The sequence below is a fragment of the Ahaetulla prasina genome, chromosome 4, assembly GCF_028640845.1.
Source record: "Ahaetulla prasina isolate Xishuangbanna chromosome 4, ASM2864084v1, whole genome shotgun sequence".
NCBI classification, from domain to species: Eukaryota; Metazoa; Chordata; class Lepidosauria; order Squamata; family Colubridae; genus Ahaetulla; species Ahaetulla prasina.
In genome coordinates, this window is record NC_080542.1 from 23,529,565 (window position 1) to 23,550,069 (window position 20,505).

The 20,505-nt window shown below is 48.8% G+C and overlaps 1 protein-coding gene across 1 annotated transcript in view; it reads right to left on the reverse strand.

The window, feature by feature from the left end:
* The window catches only part of TMC4 (transmembrane channel like 4), a 34,148-nt gene extending 15,918 nt beyond the window's left edge, over window positions 1-18,230 (reverse strand). The window contains exons 1-6 of the mRNA XM_058183769.1: window positions 18,139-18,230; window positions 5,759-5,990; window positions 5,056-5,204; window positions 2,457-2,618; window positions 548-633; window positions 308-453 (exon numbers count right to left, since the gene is read on the reverse strand). Of these exons, the coding sequence (XP_058039752.1) occupies window positions 308-453; window positions 548-633; window positions 2,457-2,618; window positions 5,056-5,204; window positions 5,759-5,990; window positions 18,139-18,190 (827 nt within the window). The 5' untranslated portion in view covers window positions 18,191-18,230. The remainder of the gene's footprint in view (window positions 1-307; window positions 454-547; window positions 634-2,456; window positions 2,619-5,055; window positions 5,205-5,758; window positions 5,991-18,138) is intronic.
* Window positions 18,231-20,505: the final 2,275 nt, after the last annotated feature.

Sequence of the window (20,505 nt, forward strand, 5' to 3'; positions counted from 1 at the left end):
TATTTATGACCATTGTTGTGTCCCAAGGTCATGCAATCACCTTTTGCGAACTCCTCACAGGCAAACTCAATGGGAAAGCCAGATTCAGTTAACAGCCAGGTTACTAACTCTGGTGATTCACGTCACAACTATGGCAAGAAAAGTCGAAAAATGAGGCAAAATTCACTTAACAAACGTCTCACTTAGCAACAAAAATGTTTGGGTTTAGCTGCGGCGGTAAGTCGAAGACTATCTGTACTGAGCCTTGATTGCTCACCTTGGGTCTTGTGTTTTGTTTCCACATTATAGAGACCGCAGCAGTACTCACCTCCGAACAATCCAGGCCAGGCAGAACAGCAGGTAGAAGAGCGTTGTGAGGAGATAAGCAAGAGGAATGTCATAGGCAAAGTTGACAAAGCTGACAGCCATATTTGGATAATAGCCATAGAACAGGTAGGTTTGTTCTATGAATCCCTATAGGGAAATAAACATTCATATCACACATGCTGGTCATTGTAACTACTTTCCAAGGTATTGGGAATATATCCTTGGGGATATAATTTCTTACCTTGCCTGACAGAAGATCCATAATATAGGAAAAGTAGCTGACCAAGCCTTGAGGGATGGGACTGTATTTTTGACATAGTTCATTCACTGGAAGGAATTAGGGAGTAAGAATTAGTTTTTCTTCCAACATGGATGGGGCACAAGGGCTGCATACAGGCTTCTGATAAAATATGGACAAAATACCAGATGCTCTTAGTATTTTCCATTCCTGGAAAAAAATGGATCTACCTTGCTACTCTCAGTGGGAAATGCATGATATTGGTTGCTGAAATAGCTTTTTCCGAACCACTCATGTAAATTCTCCTTCACAGTACATTTGCAGCCTATTCTTCTAACAAGCCTTTTAGTCATGTCATTTAGGTAATTTAGTCTTTGACCTTAATGGTTTTATGGTAATTACTCCTTTAGATGGCAGTGCACTTCATTTCCTATTTTAAATCGTCTTACAACCCCATCCCAGCTCTTCAAAAAGCAGGGGGTAATTATCCAATTTGCTTCAAAACGTATTAACTAATGCTTTATTGATCAATTGATTGAAGGATGGATGTTTTAAACATTTGTGTGCTGTTCTCAAAATTGAGTTTATTTATTTCCAAATGTGGTAAATGTACATTTCTTATTACTTATACAAGAGTACCCTGCTCTATAAGTCTTCCCTGCCACAAACATATTTTATTGACAAGAGCCGAAATGAAAAGCAGAAATTCAGATTCTCCCTCCTTGAAATACAGTATAATTAAAGCTATGCCTTATATACTGATTATCCTTTCATAGCAAGTATATGTTGAGCAGTGTTGGGTTTCAAAATTTAGTGGATTTGATCTTAACAACAGATTTCTGACATTTTTGCCAGCAACTCTGGCTGGCACTTTTAAATGCAAGGTGGTCTGCTATACCTGTTGAATTTCTGCCTCCACCTCAAGGCATAATAGAACCATAGAATTGAAAAATACCTTGAATGTCTTCTGATCCAACCCAAAGCAAGAATCCTCAGATTATCCCAGGCAAATGGGTGTTTAATCTTTGTTTGAAAACCTCCAGTGATGGACTCCAAGCGGTAGGCTGTTACACTGCTTAATAACTGTCACAGTTAGGAAATTCCACCATATTTCAAGTTTGCGCTACTCTCTGTAAAGCTTCCATCCATTAGTTCTTGTACTAGCTTCAGCTATTACATAGCATAAATTTATAACTTCTTCCCTATGATAGCACTTCAAGTACTGGAAGATTTTATGTGTCTTTTCTTAACTGTCTTTCTTTAGACCAATCTTACTCAATTCTTTTAGGAGTTCGTCTGAGAATTCAATCTCCAAGACCCTCACTATTTCTGTTACTTTTCTGTGCTTTTTCAGCATTGTGAGCTGCATCAATAGAGGCATAATTTTTGAAATCATGGGAAGTATTCAACCATTCAATGCTGCACTGTTTGTACCAAACTTGGAATACTGACCAGTGCAGGATAAAGTGGAACTATCACATCCCATAATTGTTGGCAGCTTCTGGCTCATGTTTAATCTGTGGCCTATACTCGGATCCATACAGCTTATCCTATACCTGTACATCTGATTTTTCCTACCTAAATGCAGGACCTATAATTCTTGCCACCAAACTGAATTTTGTCAGAAAAGGCTTGATGCTCAAGACTCTTTCAAGATTCTTTTGAGTCCATCTCCCTAGTGGGAACCAATCCTGCATCAGCTTTGTCCTTTCTACCCTTTGACTATGTCATTTTAAAAAAACATTGAAGAGCAGTGGGCCTAGTATGGGGCATGCTTGATATTGTTATTTTTTCAGGGTGAACCATCCAAGGCCATTCTTGATTGCATTGGCATAGGAATAAATCAAATACATTTTATATTGATTCTTCAGGACACAGTCTGGAACACACATACCATGGGTCATTCACTCACCCGAACTACTATTTGCTTGACTTGTCCAGTTGAGTTTTAGAGCTTCAAAGGCAGCGTTTGGAGCAATCACGAATCCTACCACCAGCAAGGAAGCCACAAAATTCATCAGGATCAAGAAACGCAAAAAGTTGAAATAGGATTGGATCCCTGTTCCAAAATGGCCTTTGGGGAAAAGAATACACATTGTCACAAGGCAAGCTCAAACTCCTAAGCTATTGTTCTCTCCAAAATAATCCTTAAGGGCCTTGCCTGTATAGGAAGTTAGCACCCTCTCCTAGAAGAATGAAATATTTTAGAAAATATTAAAAAGGCAGAATATATTTCCCTGGATGAGAAAAGGAGAAACATGTTTTAAGAACAAAGCAGCTCCCTGCAACTTCCTGCTTCCCCCCACCTTTGTCAATGGGCCAGAGGCAGAAACTCATTCTCCCCACCTTTGTCAATGGACCATCATCTGCAACACAATAGGACCCATCTAGCAACAGAAACTCACCACATGGCACGTGGGAAGATTACATAAGCCAGCAAGGCTAGCTAAGACCCCCACCCCCTGGGAATCTGACAACCAATCAGGATACTCTTCCTGTGCCCCGGGAAGTTTAAAGCTCAGAGAAAGCATAAAGCCAGGGCACGCTCAGCATCTCAGCGCTTTTCTGTTCAGGAAATCAAACCATGTGAACCTGTCCACCATTAAACCATCTTTCCAAGCAGTCTCCATGTTTCCAGTGTCTTTTCCCCACTTGGAACTGAACCCAGATGGACATTTCTCCCAACACCTGTACCTTCGATGTGGTCTGCTATACCTGTTGAATTTCTGCCTCCACCTCAAGGCATAATAGAACCATAGAATTGAAAAATACCTTGAATGTCTTCTGATCCAACCCAAAGCAAGAATCCTCAGATTATCCCAGGCAAATGGGTGTTTAATCTTTGTTTGAAAACCTCCAGTGATGGACTCCAAGCGGTAGGCTGTTACACTGCTTAATAACTGTCACAGTTAGGAAATTCCACCATATTTCAAGTTTGCGCTACTCTCTGTAAAGCTTCCATCCATTAGTTCTTGTACTAGCTTCAGCTATTACATAGCATAAATTTATAACTTCTTCCCTATGATAGCACTTCAAGTACTGGAAGATTTTATGTGTCTTTTCTTAACTGTCTTTCTTTAGACCAATCTTACTCAATTCTTTTAGGAGTTCGTCTGAGAATTCAATCTCCAAGACCCTCACTATTTCTGTTACTTTTCTGTGCTTTTTCAGCATTGTGAGCTGCATCAATAGAGGCATAATTTTTGAAATCATGGGAAGTATTCAACCATTCAATGCTGCACTGTTTGTACCAAACTTGGAATACTGACCAGTGCAGGATAAAGTGGAACTATCACATCCCATAATTGTTGGCAGCTTCTGGCTCATGTTTAATCTGTGGCCTATACTCGGATCCATACAGCTTATCCTATACCTGTACATCTGATTTTTCCTACCTAAATGCAGGACCTATAATTCTTGCCACCAAACTGAATTTTGTCAGAAAAGGCTTGATGCTCAAGACTCTTTCAAGATTCTTTTGAGTCCATCTCCCTAGTGGGAACCAATCCTGCATCAGCTTTGTCCTTTCTACCCTTTGACTATGTCATTTTAAAAAAACATTGAAGAGCAGTGGGCCTAGTATGGGGCATGCTTGATATTGTTATTTTTTCAGGGTGAACCATCCAAGGCCATTCTTGATTGCATTGGCATAGGAATAAATCAAATACATTTTATATTGATTCTTCAGGACACAGTCTGGAACACACATACCATGGGTCATTCACTCACCCGAACTACTATTTGCTTGACTTGTCCAGTTGAGTTTTAGAGCTTCAAAGGCAGCGTTTGGAGCAATCACGAATCCTACCACCAGCAAGGAAGCCACAAAATTCATCAGGATCAAGAAAGCGCAAAAGTTGAAATAGGATTGGATCCCTGTTCCAAAATGGCCTTTGGGGAAAAGAATACACATTGTCACAAGGCAAGCTCAAACTCCTAAGCTATTGTTCTCTCCAAAATAATCCTTAAGGGCCTTGCCTGTATAGGAAGTTAGCACCCTCTCCTAGAAGAATGAAATATTTTAGAAAATATTAAAAAGGCAGAATATATTTCCCTGGATGAGAAAAGGAGAAACATGTTTTAAGAACAAAGCAGCTCCCTGCAACTTCCTGCTTCCCCCCACCTTTGTCAATGGGCCAGAGGCAGAAACTCATTCTCCCCACCTTTGTCAATGGACCATCATCTGCAACACAATAGGACCCATCTAGCAACAGAAACTCACCACATGGCACGTGGGAAGATTACATAAGCCAGCAAGGCTAGCTAAGACCCCCACCCCCTGGGAATCTGACAACCAATCAGGATACTCTTCCTGTGCCCCGGGAAGTTTAAAGCTCAGAGAAAGCATAAAGCCAGGGCACGCTCAGCATCTCAGCGCTTTTCTGTTCAGGAAATCAAACCATGTGAACCTGTCCACCATTAAACCATCTTTCCAAGCAGTCTCCATGTTTCCAGTGTCTTTTCCCCACTTGGAACTGAACCCAGATGGACATTTCTCCCAACACCTGTACCTTCGATGTGGTGCAGAGTGCCTCGCCACAACTTAGCTGAGGAGATGGCTGTGCTTGCTTGACTCTGGAGATGGCGCAGCGTTTTCGACTTCTCTATGCGCCAAAGTTGCCAACCGCTGAGCTGCTTGACTGCCTGCTTCTGTAGCATTCTTAAAGCAAAGGATGGTTAAATGAGAAACTAACATAACTGCAATTAAATGCATTAATTAAAGTGTGTAGCATTATGTTCTTCTCTCCCCCACCCCCCACCCCATTATATCCAATCCCTCAGGTTTTATAAAACCTTTCATCAACCTGGAAAAATCTAATCCATACTGAAGAGAAATATTCAAAGTAGGGCTCCTAATTGCTTTGATCAAGATATTATTCAATAGGGCTGTGTTTCACTTAGAAACACCTGTGCCTTCCCACATCACCACCAGCTAGGACTATATCATTGAATCGCTTCACAGATACCATAGGATCTCTTCACGAATGTTCTAGATTCCCAGCTATCTTTGTTCTGTTCCACAAGAGTCTCCAGAAAAGATGGGAGCCCAATTAAGGATGCTTCTCTTGAGAGGATGCCCTTCAGTAGCAATCCGCATAATTAGCATTCACTGTGCTCTCTGAGGACACAGAGCTGGGAATGTCATTTTAATTACACACTTTTCAATGTTCTCCTCCTCAAGAGTCTCTCCGCAAGAATCAAGAGCTTTGGTACCTGAGCTTGCGTTTCTCCTCCAGGCAGAGAGGCATCTCCTTCAGAAGCCGGCTGTCTTCCCCTTCTTCTAGCAACACTTCTGGGACCAATCCATGGGGATCCTCTATGGGGTTCGATGCCCCCTCCCATGCCGCTTCCCAAGCTGCGGCTTTTTTACCACGAAAACGTAGCGTCTGATTGCTTGGTAGCTGGAGATAGAGAGATGGGGAGACCTGCTGGCCCCCATCAAACCCTGCCGACAGAGTCCGAAATAAGACATCAATCCAGAACAAATCATCCTGAACAGCCCATCTGCATTCGAAGAGCTGAATATATAAAGTACAATTGTTTGTTCAAATTTAGGTTGATGAAGCATGCAGCTATAAAAGTTTACAGAACAAGCAGAATAAACATTTATCTTTATGGTTGATACTGGGCGTTCTCCATGCTAAATGAGGCATCTTTCAATTGTTGTATGCAGTATTTCTCAACCTTGGCAATATTAAGATGTGTGGACTACAACTGCCAGAATTTCCCAGCCAACTAGCTGGGGAATTCTGGGAGTTGCAGTCCACGCATCTTATAGTTGATATGGTTAAGAAAACTTGTTTGTATGTCATCAACTTCAGATAACTAACTGACCTATAACTTTTTTTTATTTATTTGCATTTATATCCCGCCCTTCTCCGAAGACTCAGGGCGGCTTACACTATGTCAAGCAATAGTCTTCATCCATTTGTATATTATATACAAAGTCAACTTATTGCCTCCAACAATCTGGGTCCTCATTTTACCTACTTTATAAAGGATGGAAGGCTGAGTCAACCTTAGGCCTGGTGGGACTTGAACCTGCAGTAATTGCAAGCAGCTGCTGTTAATAACAGACTGTCTTAACAGTCTGAGCCACTCAAGGACCAACTTTAATGTTAACCAACTTTAATGTTGCCATAACAAAGAAGTCCGCATATTCAGCAAATCTTGGATCCAATACCAAGAATGCTTGTCCTCATCATAATCTAGATAATAGGAATTTAGGACTTTGAGGACATTTTGCTGCCAGGTGACTATAAAGAATTATGAAGAAGGCCATGAGGTAGATCCACCATTTGGCCTGGGAATATACACAGGACCTTATATTAGGAAAATATAATTATATTGCCTATTGATCCCTGCCCTTTGGCATTTTGTCTGTGAAAGTCTACTGCAGGTTCTATAAAGTCTTATTTAGTTACGCTTGTTGAGTGATTTGTTTGCACCCTATCCTATCATGGAGAAAATCTTGAGACTGTGATAAATTTCCTGTCAGCCTCAAAAATGTATGAAACAATCTGATCTCTTAAGTTCCTGGGTTGATTCAACATAGTTATCTATGAAAGAGAGCAAATTGAAACATAACAGAATGCTGATTTTTATTTTTATTTTATTTATTATTTTATTTTTCATATTTGTATACCGCCCTATCTCCCTAAGGACTCAGGGCGGTTCACAGCCAGATAAAAATATACATATAAATACAACATAAAACATCCATTAAAAAACTTATTACAAATGGCCGAATAATTAAAATGACAATATAAATAATAAAATCCCCATTAAAACCAATTCGAATTTAAAATCTAGTCCAGTCCTGCGCAAATAAATAGATGTGTCTTAAGCTCGCGGCGAAAGGTTCGAAGGTCAGGAAGTTGGCGAAGTCCTGGGGGAAGCTCGTTCCAGAGGGTGGGGGCCCCCACAGAGAAGGCCCTTCCCCTGGGTGTCGCCAGCCAGCACTGCCTGGCCAACGGCACCCCGAGGAGTCCCTCCCTGTGAGAGCGCACGGGTCGGTGAGAGGTATTCGGTAGCACCAGGCGGTCCCGTAAGTAACCCGGCCCTATGCCATGGAGCGCTTTGAAGATAGTTACCAAAACCTTGAAGCGCACCCGGAAGGCCACAGGTAGCCAGTGCAGTCTGCGCAGAAGAGGTGTCACATGGGAGCCACGAGGGGCTCCCTCTATCACCCGTGCAGCCGCATTCTGAACTAACTGGAGCCTCCGGGTGCTCCTCAAGGGGAGCCCCATGTAGAGAGCATTGCAGTAATCCAGACGAGACGTTACGAGAGCGTGAATGACCGTGCATAGGGCATCCCGGTCTAGAAAGGGGCACAACTGGCAAACCAGGCGGACCTGGTAAAAAGCTCTCCTGGAGACGGCCGCCAAGTGATCTTCAAAGGACAGCCGTTCATCCAGGAGGACGCCCAAGTTGCGCATCCTCTCCATCGGGGCCAATGACTCGCCCCCAACAGTCAGCCGCAGCTGCAGCTGACTGTACCGGGATGCCGGCATCCACAGCCACTCTGTCTTGGAGGGATTGAGCTTGAGCCTGTTTCTCCCCATCCAGACCCATCCAGACCAAAATTTTTGTTTGTTAGTTAGACTGGTGCATTTAAATATGTACAATTATAATAGGAGGCAACACGGTGGCTATGAATAATAAATTAGTATTTATAAAAGGTTATTTTACTTTCAAAAAATTAAGTAGAAATGGGGTGGGCTGCTAGGGGTTCGTAGGGATTTGGGAGAACCTCTAGCTAAGATTCTGTGCAGTTTGGAGAACCCCCAAATCCCACTCCTGGCTGGCCCTACCAACCTCGCTTCACCCCTCCAAGGAGTCTCCACACGGCCTGTTTTGGATGCAGGTAGGTGCAGGGCGTGTGGGAGGCTCGGGGAGGGCAAAAAACAGACCTACCAGAGGTTTGGGCCCATTTCCGGCCTCCAGAGGGCCACGGAGCCTGGGGAGGCCATTTTCGCCCTCCCGGAGGCTCAAGAAAAGCCTCCGGAGCCAAGGAGCGCAAAAACGCCTCTCCTGCCATGTTGCAGGAGGCCGATTAGACCACGGTCACCATGGCCACACCCACCCAGCAACCGAGCAGAGATTTTTGAAGTCCAACCCTGAGTAGAAAGATGGCCTAGACTAAAACAACTTGCTAGTCCCTATTTTTATTCACAACGTTGATAACTTGGCATTGCCCGGGTATTTATTTATCACCGGCTTCCCCCTCTGTGTGTGTATCTCTCTTTTCTCTCCCTCTCCCTCTCTCTCTCTCCCTCCCCTTTGTATCTATTGTGTCTTGTCCGCTCTCACCGCAGCTGGGGTCTGCTTATCTGCTCCCGAACACGGAGGAATGTATGCCTCCCGGCCCCAGTCCTGGCTCCATGCCCAGACAAGCTGCAGAGGAGGGGGCACCTCCCGGTCCCAGCCCTGGCTCCATGCCCAAGCAGGCTGCAGAGGAGGGAGCATCCCCCGGCCCCAGCCCTGGCTCCATGCCCAGGCAAACGGAGCAGCTAGACCCCTCCCCCTCCTCCACAGCATGTGAGCCTGAGGAAAGTTTACTTCCAACAGCTGATTGGAGTGACCCTCGCATCAGAAGATTGGATAGGCGGAGGCAACAGAAGGAAGGGAGGGGCAGGCCTTAATGAGTGCTGAGTCATGGAGCCACACCCCATGGCCTATATAAAGGATCTGCTTTCTGGCAGTCTCTGAGTCAGGCAAAGTCGAACTTATCTTGCTGAAGTCACTTACTGGTCTCCTGCCTGCTCTGAGGACTTTGCTAGGACTTTGGGCAGAGCTGCAGAGGCAAGCCTGATTCGGATTTCCCTGACCCGGCCGTCAGCAGAGGAGTGGGACACGACAGTATCTCTCTCTTTCTCTGTGTCTCTCTCTCCCCCTCTCCCCACTCCGTGTATCTTTCTCTGTGTGCCTGTCTCACCCCTTATCTCCCCCGCCTCTATATCTGTTCTGTTTCCCTTCCCCCAATACTCCCAGCAAAGAGTCAGTCAGAGGCCTCTTTTCTGATTTATTTACATATATATAAATGTCCTGGCTACGTCTACCCACGGGCCTGCCAAGTTTCTGGAGATAACAAGGAAATTACAGATAAGGCCAGAATTACTCACGAATATATTCTTCCCTCCGTTGATACAGATTGCCCACGCAAATTCATTACTTTGTCCAAGACAAAAAACCAGGAAGTCCCGCCTCCTATTTATAGTCTCTGCAGATGTCACTGCATGACAATTATGACTTGGCTTTGTCCCAACTCTTCCGCTGCTGCGCACGCCGATCACGTCTTCGTAATCTTGCATCACTATAAAAATTAAATAAAACAAACAAACAAACAAACTCCAAAACTGTTCTTGGGGCGTTGCCAAATCAGAAGGAGGCTCCATGGAATCAGGCTTTGCCGGCCCCTCCTCCTCCCTTTGAGTGGGTGCCAGGGAGGGAAAGGGCTCACGAGAAGCAGGGCTGGCCAGGTCTTCTCCCTCACTTTCTGAATCATCCGAGTCCAGGAGTCCGGGTCCAGGAACTTGGGTCACAACAGTATCTCTATGTGTGTGTCTCTCCCCCCCTGTATCTCTCTCTGTCTCTGTCTCTCTCTCACCTCTCTCACCTCTCTCCCCCTTTTCTCTTTGTATCTCTCCCCCTCTCTATCTCTCTCTGTGTGTCTCTCTCTCTGCCCACCCTCTGTATCTCTCTGTCGTGTCCCACTCCTCCGCTGACGGCCGGGTCGGGGAAGTCCGTATCAGGGGTGCCTCTGCAGCTCTGCCAGAGTCCTAGCAAAGTTCTCAAGGCAGGCAGGAGACCAGGAAGTGACTTCAGCAATCCAAGGTAGACTTTGCCTGACTCAGAGAATGTCAGAAAGCAGATCCTTTATATGGGGTGTGGCTCCATGACTCAGCACTTATCCAGGCCTGCCCCTCCCTTCCTTTTGCTGACGCCGCCTATCAATTCTCCTGAAGCGAGGATCTCTCCAGGCTCCAGCTGTTGATAATTCACATTCCTCAGGCTCATATGCTGTGGGGGAGGGGGAGGGGTCTAGTTGCTCCATTTGCCTGGGCACGGAGCCAGGACTGGGGGCTGGGGGCTGGAGGCACGTCAGACCCTTCATCTTGTTCAGCCTGTCTGGGCATGGTGCCAGGGCTGGGGCCTGGAGGCATGCCAAGACATTCCTCAGCATTCAGCAGGAGATAAGAGGGACCCGGCTGCGGGGAAAGCGAGCGAGACACAACACTATCCCTCACTGCAGGGCCCTTCCCCCGGGGCTGACGATCGGGATGCGGTCGGGCCGGGTTCTGCTCGTGGAAGGCCCGCACCAGGTCCGGGGCATGGATGTTGGAGGCGTTGACCCAGGTGAACTCGATCCTGTACCCCTGCCATGCAATCAGGTATTGGAAGCGCCCCTTCAGCCAGCAGGAGTCGCGTACGCTGTGCACCTCGTACTCCTCCGCCCCGTCCTCGCCGACGGCACCGGGCAGCGCTGGACGCCGAAGGGGACACGGCGGGGCCTCAGGGACCAGCAAGGACCGGTGGAAGACGAAATGGATCCACATGGAACACGGCAGGATCAGCCGGTAGGATTGATGACCGCCTCGACGGGGAACGGACCAATGAACCGGTGGTCCAGTTTCTTCGCCGGCCGGTCGGACGGGAGATGCTTTGTGGAGATCCACACGTGGTCTCCGACCGCCAGCGGGGGTGTTTCCCATCGGGAGCGGTCGGTGACCCGCTTGTAGTCCTCCTTCACCCGATTCAGCTGCCGCCGCACCATCTGCTAGACCGCGTGCAACTCGGAGAGGAAGGTCTGCGTCTTGGGGACCGGGGAGTCCGGGGGCGCCAGAGGGAAGAGCCGCGGATGGTACCCCAAGTTGGCCAGGAACGGGGTTGTCTGGGTGGAGGTATGTTGGGAGTTGTTGAAGGCGAACTCCGCCAAGGACAGGTATTCGGCCCAGTTGTTCTGCTGCTGGTTCACGAAGCACTGGAGGTACTGCTCCAGGACACCGATGACCTTCTCCGTCCCGCTGTCAGTCTCTGGATGGTGCGCCGATGACAGGCACACCTGCACCTCCAACGCGGCCATCAGGCTCTTCCAAAAGCGAGCCGTGAACTGCACCCCACGGTCCGACACCACCCTATCCGGCAGACCGTGGAGGTGGAAGAAGTGCTGCAAGAAGAGACGGGCCGTCTTGGTGGCGGTGGGCAGCCTGTGGCACGGGATGAAGTGTGCCATCTTGGTGAGCATGTCCACCACCACCAGCACTGTGGTGAACCCCGAGGACGGTGGCAGGTTCGTCAGGAAGTCCATGGAAATCTCCCCCCAGGGTCTGTCAAGAGTCGGCAAGGGCTGGAGGAGACCGGGAGGGGCCCCCGTGGCGGCCTTGGCTTGCCAGCACGGCACGCAGGACGTCACGTAGGCATGGACATAATGCCGCACCCGGGGCCACCAGAAGGTCCGCGTCACCAGGTTGAGAGTCTTGAAAAACCCGAAATGGCCCGCGGCAGGGTTGTCGTGGCACTGGGCCAGGACGAGGGCCCAGAGCAGTCCCGTGGGCACATACAACCGCCCCCGGAACTTGAGCACATCCTCTTCCAATGTCCACGGAGATGTGGGGCCCACCTCCGCTCGCCGCTGCTGAGACCAGGCGTCTTGGTGCTGCGCCTCTGGCACCCGGGCCCGTAAGTCCACCGATTCCCGGGCGGCGGCCAAGGCTTCCGCCCGCAGCACTGTGCATGGAGGAAGAGGGTCCTGGGCGCTCAGATACTCCGGCTTACGGGACAGGGCGTCCACCCTCCGGTTGTGGCTGCTGGGGATGTAGGCTATGCGGAAGTTGAACCGGGCGAAGAACAGCGACTACTGGATCTGCCGCTGGTTCAACTTCCGAGCCGTGGTGAGGTGCTCGAGGTTCCGATGGTCCATTCGGACCTCCACCTGATGCCAGGCCCCCTCCAGGTGGTGCCACCACGCCTCGAACGCAGCCTTGATAGCCAGCAACTCCTTTTCCCAGATGGTATAGTTGCGCTTGGAGGGGTTGAGCTTCCGCGAATAGTACGCGCAGGGAAAAAGAATGCCGCCATCCGCCGGGGCCTGTAGCAGCACCGCTCCAAGGGTGACGTTGGAGGCATCCGTCTCTACCATGAAAGGCCGGTGCGGGTCGGGATGTCACAGGATGGGCTCCGTGACGAAGGCCTTCTTGAGAAACGGGACCTTCTTCTGGAGGAGCTGGGTGAACGGAGCCGTCAGCGTGGCGAAGCCTGGGATGAAGGTCCGATAGTAATTGGCGAAGCCCAGCAGCCACTGGACATCCTTCACCCGACGCAGGGCTTCCCAGCTGCACAGGGCCTCCACTTTGCGCGGGTCCATGGTGATCCCCTCAGGTGAGAGGATGTGCCCGAGAAACTCGATGGACGTCCGGAGGAAAAAGCACTTCTCCAGCTTGGCGTAGAGCTGGTGCTCCCGCAGGCACTGCAGGACCAGGCGGAGGTGCTGGAGGTGACTTTCCCTGGACCGGGAGTAGATCAGGATGTCGTTCAGGTAGATCCCCACGAACCGATCCAACATGTCCCAGAATACATCGTTCATAAAATGTTGGAAGACGGCAGGGGCGTTGCGTTAGCCCGAACGGCATGACCGTGTACTCGTAGTGTCCGTACCGGGTGCCGAACGCCGTCTTCCACTCATTCTCTTCACGCATCCGCACCAGGTTGTAGGCCCCCTGGAGATCGAGCTTGGTAAAGACCGAGGCCTCCCGCAGCCGGTCCATCAGCTCCGGGATGAGCGGCAGGGGGTAGCGATTCCGCACCGTGATGGCATTCAGCAGAGGCGCAAATCCCCTGTCTTCTTCACGAAGAGGACCGGGGCCGACAGAGGGGACTTGGAAGGCCAGATGAACCCTCGGGCCAAGTTTTTGTCCAGAAAGTCCCTGAGGACGGCCAACTCGGGCTCGGACATGAAATACAAGCGTCCCGTTGGCAGCGGGGCGCCGGGCTGCAGGTCCACGGGGCAGTCATAGGGCCGGTGCGGGGGAAAGCGGTCCACCTCTTTCTCGCTGAAGACATAAGCGAAGTCCCGCAGCTCAGGGGGCACGGCAACGGTGAAGACGTCTTGGCCGGCGCAGGTGTGGCGGATGTGGTCGACGCACTGCAGGCTGGAGAACGAGATAGCGTTCCGTGACCAGGCCACCTGAGGGTCGTGAGTCCGCAGCCAGGCCAGTCCGAGGATCACCGGGAAGTGGAGGTCCGCCGTCACGTAGAAGCGAATCGCCTCCTCGTGGACCCCGATGGCGAGGTGCAAGGGCTGCGTGGCGAAGTTAATGGGTCCGGCCACCAGCTCCCTCCCGTCGGTCTCAACGCTCATCGGAGGGTCCACAGGTACCAAGGGGACCCCAAAATGGTCCACGAAGGCCCGGTCCATAAAGATCGTGGTGGTCCCTGAGTCCACCAGCGCGTGCGCCGGGATCCCCGCCGGCCGGTCACCCACCCATACCCGGGTGTCCAAAATCAGGTGCTGAGGGGGCCCGGGGTCCATGTCGGCCATGTCTGGCGGGGGCTTGGTCCCTGCCCGGCCTAAGGTTTCCCCTAGGCTGGGCCTGCCCCGTTTCCTGACTGGCCAGGCTGGGATTCGGGGACGGGCGCACGTGCTCCACCGCGCTTCCTGGGGCATGCGGCGGCAAAATGGCCGGGCTCCCCACAATACAAACACAGTCCCCCTTGGTGCCTCCGGCTTCGCTCCTGGGCCGTCAGGCGAGGCCTGGCCGCTCCTAACTCCATGGGTTCCTCGGCGGCGGCCATGAAGTGCGGGGCGGCCTGGGACAGGGTCGGCACGGGTCGAGGGAGTGCGACGGTCGTTGACGGTTGCTGGCGGCGACCGGACGGGTGTTGCTGGAGACGGGTGTCGAGGCGCAAGCAGAGGGGCACTAGGTCAACAAGGGTCCGTGGCGCCTCCACCCGAGCCAACTTGTCCTGGAGCTCTTCCAAAAGGCCCCTCTGGAACGCGTCCACCAGTGCCGTGTCGTTCCAGTCCGAATCGTGGCACAGCAACCGGAATTCAGCGATGTACTCCCAGAGGGGGCACGGCCCTTGTTGGATCTCTCCTAGGCGCCGGGCGGCCATCTGGGCCTGCACGGGGTCCTCATACATGAGGCACAGTTACCCCCAGAACCCCTGGTAGTCCGCCAGCAAGGGGCTGTCCCTGAGCACCAAGGGCGTGGCCCACTGAGCAGCCTGGCCAGACAACAGGTTCATTACAAAGGCCACCCTGGCCCGGTCATCTGGAAAGTCCCCCAGCCACATCGCCATGTAGATCTGGCACTGGGCCATGAAGGCCGGGAACATCTCCATCCATCCTGAGAACTTCTTCAGCACCGGTACCAGGCTGTGGCGCTGAGGAGGAGGAGGAGGAGGTTGGACTGCTGGGGCATTCCCAGCAGCCAGTTGAGCAGTCAGCTGGGCGACTTGCTGTTGCAGTAGCTGGTTATCTGCTTGTAGCTGCTGCACAATCTGCGCCAGCTGTTGCTGATCCATCTTGCGGTGTTGATGGTGATGTGTCAGGAGTCAGGCAAGATGTCGTATCCCACTCCTCCGCTGACGGCCGGGTCGGGGAAGTCCGTATCAGGCGTGCCTCTGCAACTCTGCCAGAGTCCTAGCAAAGTTCTCAAGGCAGGCAGGAGACCAGGAAGTGACTTCAGCAATCCAAGGTAGACTTTGCCTGACTCAGAGAATGCCAGAAAGTAGATCCTTTATATAGGCCAAGGGGTGTGGCTCCATGACTCAGCACTTATCCAGGCCTGCCCCTCCCTTCCTTTTGCTGACGCCGTCTATCAATTCTCCTGAAGCGAGGATCTCTCCAGGCTCCAGCTGTTGGCAATTCACATTCCTCAGGCTCACATGCTGTGGGGGAGGGGGAGGGGTCTAGTTGCTCCGTTTGCCTGGGCATGGAGCCAGGGCTGGGGGCTGGAGGCACGTCAGACCCTTCATCTTGTTCGGCCTGTCTGGGCATGGTGCCAGGGCTGGGGCCTGGAGGCATGCCAGGACATTCCTCAGCGTTCGGCAGGAGATAAGAGGGACCCGGCTGCGGGGAAAGCGAGCAAGACACAACACTCTCTCTGTTTCTCTCCTCCCCCTATTTGCCCCCCCGTATCTGTGTGTGTGTGTGTGTGTGTGTGTGTGTGTGTGTGTGTGTGCCGCCATCTCTATCTTCCCCCACTCTGTATCTCTCTCTCTCTCTGTATCTCTCTCCCCTCTTCTCTGATTCTGATATGAGGCATCAGGCATGCCATGAGGCACTATCGCAGCACCTTGCACAGCACAGTGAACTTTAGTGTGCTTCACAATGGGGGAGATGAGGTCCCCTCCTCCTCCTGGAGCCCAATCCTGCCTACTCACTCCTAGCAAAAGGACGCAGCTTACAGCTCTGAGCTTGAAGTGATGGGACAGCTGCCTTGAGCAAATGTGGCATGAAGGCAAGTACAGGGTCGCTTCGCTCCTGCACTAAGGCTCTGGCTATCACCTTGCTGTGTCCCCCCCACACACACACCTCTTCAGCCGAGCGCGGTGGGCATGAGCTTCAACCCAAAGTGGCAGGAGGTGAAGGCTGCCTTGAGCACAAATGTGGCAGGAAGGTAAGTATAGAGCCGCTTCGCTCCTGCACTAAGGCTTCGGCGGTCCTCCTCCTCCCCCTCCTTCTCCTCTCATGACCCCTGGCCAGCTGTGACAGGGTCGGGAATTTGTGCCATTATCATGGAAACTCCACTGTGCTGTACAGTAGAATCCATTTTAAGGCACAACAGGCTGTATCTTAACAGAACACACACACCTCCAAGAGGTGTTAGGGGTGTTTTACTCCCACAGTATTTGTTTCCAGAGAGTATGTCATCTGTGTACCAGATTTGGTTGAAATTGCTCTAGGCATTCCAGAGTTATACTGGAACATACACACATAGATCCATTTTTATATATATAGAAAACATCCTTGAGGTATATGTGAGTATCCCAAATATTCTTAAAAAGCAAAATACAGGTAGTTCTCAACTTACCACCATAACTGAGCCCAAAATTTGTGTTGCTAAGTGAGAAATTTGTTAAGTGAATATTTGCCCCATTTTACAACTTTTCTTGCCACATTTGTTAAGTGAATCCTTGCAGATATTAAATTAGTAACACAATTGTTAAGTGAATCTGGTTTCCCCATCAGAAGGTCATAAAAGGGAATCATAGGATACTGCAACCATTATAAATGGGAGTCAGTGGTCAGGCATCCAAATTTAAATCAGGTGACCTTAGGGATGCTGCAATGGCCCTAAGTGTGAAAAAGGATCATAAGCCACTTTTTTCAGTGATGTAACTTCAAATGGTCAATAAAGGAACTGTTGTAAGTCGAGGACTACCTGTAGTTGCAGGTGAGTGGTTTCTGTCTTGCGCATACATAATATCCCTTCCCTGTGTTTTGAAGATTGGGGTTGTTTTATTTGTAAGAACACCCACTAAATTCTCTGTTAATTTCAAACACACTCGTTGATCCAAAAGGTTAGACAAATTCAAGCCACATAGAAGCACTTCATTTCCATTTTAAAATGCATTTCACTTGGGAGATCAATTTAAGCAGATCAGAAAGGGCCTAAAGCTTGTTAAAACCTTCTTCATAATTATGCAATCACAGAGTGATCCCGCCAAAGCAATTCATCTCAAAGGAAGCTACATTGAATAGAGGGAAGTAATCCATCTGATTTGAAAGAAAATAAATATTTCACATTATATATCTTATTCTTCTTTCTCTAGGTGCCACTTTGAATCTACTGGAGAAGTTTGCAACGCCACCATCATTTTTGTTTCTATAAATGCTCTTCTTCTTCTTTTTTTTCTCCCTGCCATTTTGATTCCTCTAAGCAGAACTGGTAACGTATAGCCTTAATTCAATATTATTGAATAATATAGAATATTTTTTTCTGTAATTTCCAGAGCCTCTTCTAACCATGGTGTCAAATTATAATACTATACAGCAAGTGCCAGATGTAGGCAGCACTGTTTCATTCCATTTCTTAATAAAGAAAAAACAAAGAAACAAACCTGTAATGTACACCTAAAATAGAGTGCGAAAAAACAAAATAAAATACCAACCCATCACAAAATTATTCTGAGACACTGAAAGATTTTGTGTCTTGACTTTGCCATGGTGCTTTACCATTCTATGCTGGTTCCCTTCTGTTGCAAGTTAAGTGTGGTTGCTGGTTATTCGGGGTGTTATGGAAATTTGCACTTCAGTTATTATAATGTGCTTGGGTGTGCTATACATTCTAGAAAATATCCAGATAAGAGGGTTCAGACATCCAATAGGTCGAACTTTCCCAAGCACGTTTCCCCAGATTAATAAAAAGTTGCTCCAAAACAATATTTGCAGCAGAACTCCTCACATATAATGAAAAACAGAGAACAATCGCTTCTTAGTATTCTGTCTGCGGACAGGGGAATAATTCAAGATCAGAGATGGCAGCATGGTAGGTGGAGGAATTTTGCTAAAGAAAAAGAAAATGCTGGAGATTTTTGGTTATCAGCCATTCCCAGATCAAAAGAGCAAAAGTACATAGCCAAAGTACCTGTTTCTACTTCTCGACTCCTTAAACTGCTTTCCCTGAAATCTTCTTCCATGCCTGCAAATTATCCAGCCATGACATTCAGTGCAATTCTTGTTGTGATTAGACCGAACAAGGAACAAGGAAATAGAATACAAATCTGGGCATGGATTAATGATTCTTCCAGGTAATATGCCCCAGCATTGTAACCAGGCAACCAATATCTCATACAAACATGCATAGGTATAAAGTTTTCACTTTAACATTTTATTTTGAAAAGTACAGCAGCTTCAGGAATGAAAGTATGAACAAGCATTTGAACTAGAGCTTTTTGGAAATTCAGTTACAGTATTATATGTGGCATACAGTATCAATCTAGCCATTTCCCCTTATGAATAGGTGAACTTCCTTTCTGTTTTCTCTGCCATTCGCATTCTTGAGTCCAGATTGAAACATTGCTGGGTTGTGGGGATTATGTGTTAAGCAGCCCAGAGGCTTTGATAACAAAAGCATTAAATGTCCTTCAAAAAATCACAAGTATCCTGATGGGAAGAGGGTCATGGCAGGGGTGAAATCTAGCAGGTTCTGACAGATTCTGGAGAACCAGTACCAGAAATTTTGGGTAGTTCAGAGAACTGGCAAATACCACCTCTGGCTGGCCTAAGAGTGGGTGGGAATGGATATTTTGCAATATCCTTCCCCCAGAAGTGGGGAGGAAATAGGGTTTTTGCAGTATCCTTTTGCTGGAGTAGGATGGGAATGGAGATTTTGCAGTATCCTTTGCCCACCAAGCCACACCATGCCCACCAAGGCATGCCACCATGCCACACCCACAGAACTGGTAGTAAAAATATTTGAATTTCACCACTGAGTCACGGTCACCCTATAACCAGCCAGATGGAGAATCAGATAAATTCAGCTTCGTAAACAAGTGGTTCTGCCAGCTTTCAGGAAAAGAAAAATTGACCTGAGCACACACAAAAAAACTAATGCAGTCCTAGGCTACATCAACAGAGGGACAGATCATGTGACGTATTACTTCCACTTTATAAAGCTTTGGTAAGACTGCATAAAAAGAAAATCCTACAATCAAATAGCCATCAATCAACCACACTTCAATCAAAACATCCAACCATCCCATTAGTCAAGGCATCCATCCATCTGACAATCAAAACATCCATCCACCCGTTCAATCAACTGTCGATCAACCAACTAACCTCCAACCACCCGTACAAAACCTCCAACCATCCAATGATCAACCACTCATTGCACAACCAAACTTCCTTCAACCACCTATTGTACATAACCCTCAATCAACTATCAATCAAAACTAGGTATGCACGCCCCTTACCTCTTCTACACCAAACACTACAGGTCTCAAATGTAAATTAATAAATGCAAGAAGTATTGTTAACAAATTACCTGAATTTATCCTCTTGTTAAACAATGGTACATTTGATATTATATTTGTTTGTGAAACATGGTTGAACTCAACCCTCCCTGACTCCATTATTTCAAACAAAGAGTATCAAGTTTTTCGATCAGATCGTGAAAACCAGAGAGGTGGTGGAGTAGCTATCTTTTACAAAAAATCACTGAACCTAAAAAATATTTAAGTTGCACATAAACTTTCTCTTTCTGAAACTATTGTATGCAATCTGTCCATTAACACCACACTTTGATTCTTACTATGCTACAGAGCCCCTGACTATGATACTTTGGGGTGAGATATCAACTGTACGCTGATGATACCCAGCTGTACTTTTCCACCCCGGGCCACCCCAGTGAAGCTGTCGAAGTGCTGTCCCGGTGTCTGGAGGCCGTACGGGTCTGGATGGGGAGGAACAGGCTCAAACTTAATCCCTCCAAGACGGAGTGGCTGTGGATGCCGGCACCTCGGTACAGTCAGCTGCAGATGCGGCTGTCTGTCGGGGGTGAATCATTGGCCCCGATGGAGAAGGTACGCAACTTGGGCGTGCTCCTGGATGGTCGGTTGTCCTTTGAAGACCATTTGGCAGCCGTCTCCAGGAGAGCATTTTACCAGGTTCGCCTGATCCGCCAGTTGCGTCCCTTCCTGGACCGGGATGCCTTATGCACAGTCACTCATGCTCTCGTTACCTCTCGCCTGGACTACTGCAATGCTCTCTACATGGGGCTCCCCTTGAAGAGCACCGGAGACTTCAGCTAGTTCAGAGCGGCTCTGGGTTATTGAGGGCGTCTCGGAGCTCCCATATAACACCTATCCTCGCAGACTGCACTGGCTACCTGTTGTTTTCGGGTGCGCTTCAAGGTATTGGTTACCACCTTTAAAGCGCTCCATGGCTTAGGACCGGGCTATCTACGGGACCGTCTACTGCCGGCTTCTATCTCCCATCGTCGATGCGTTCCCAC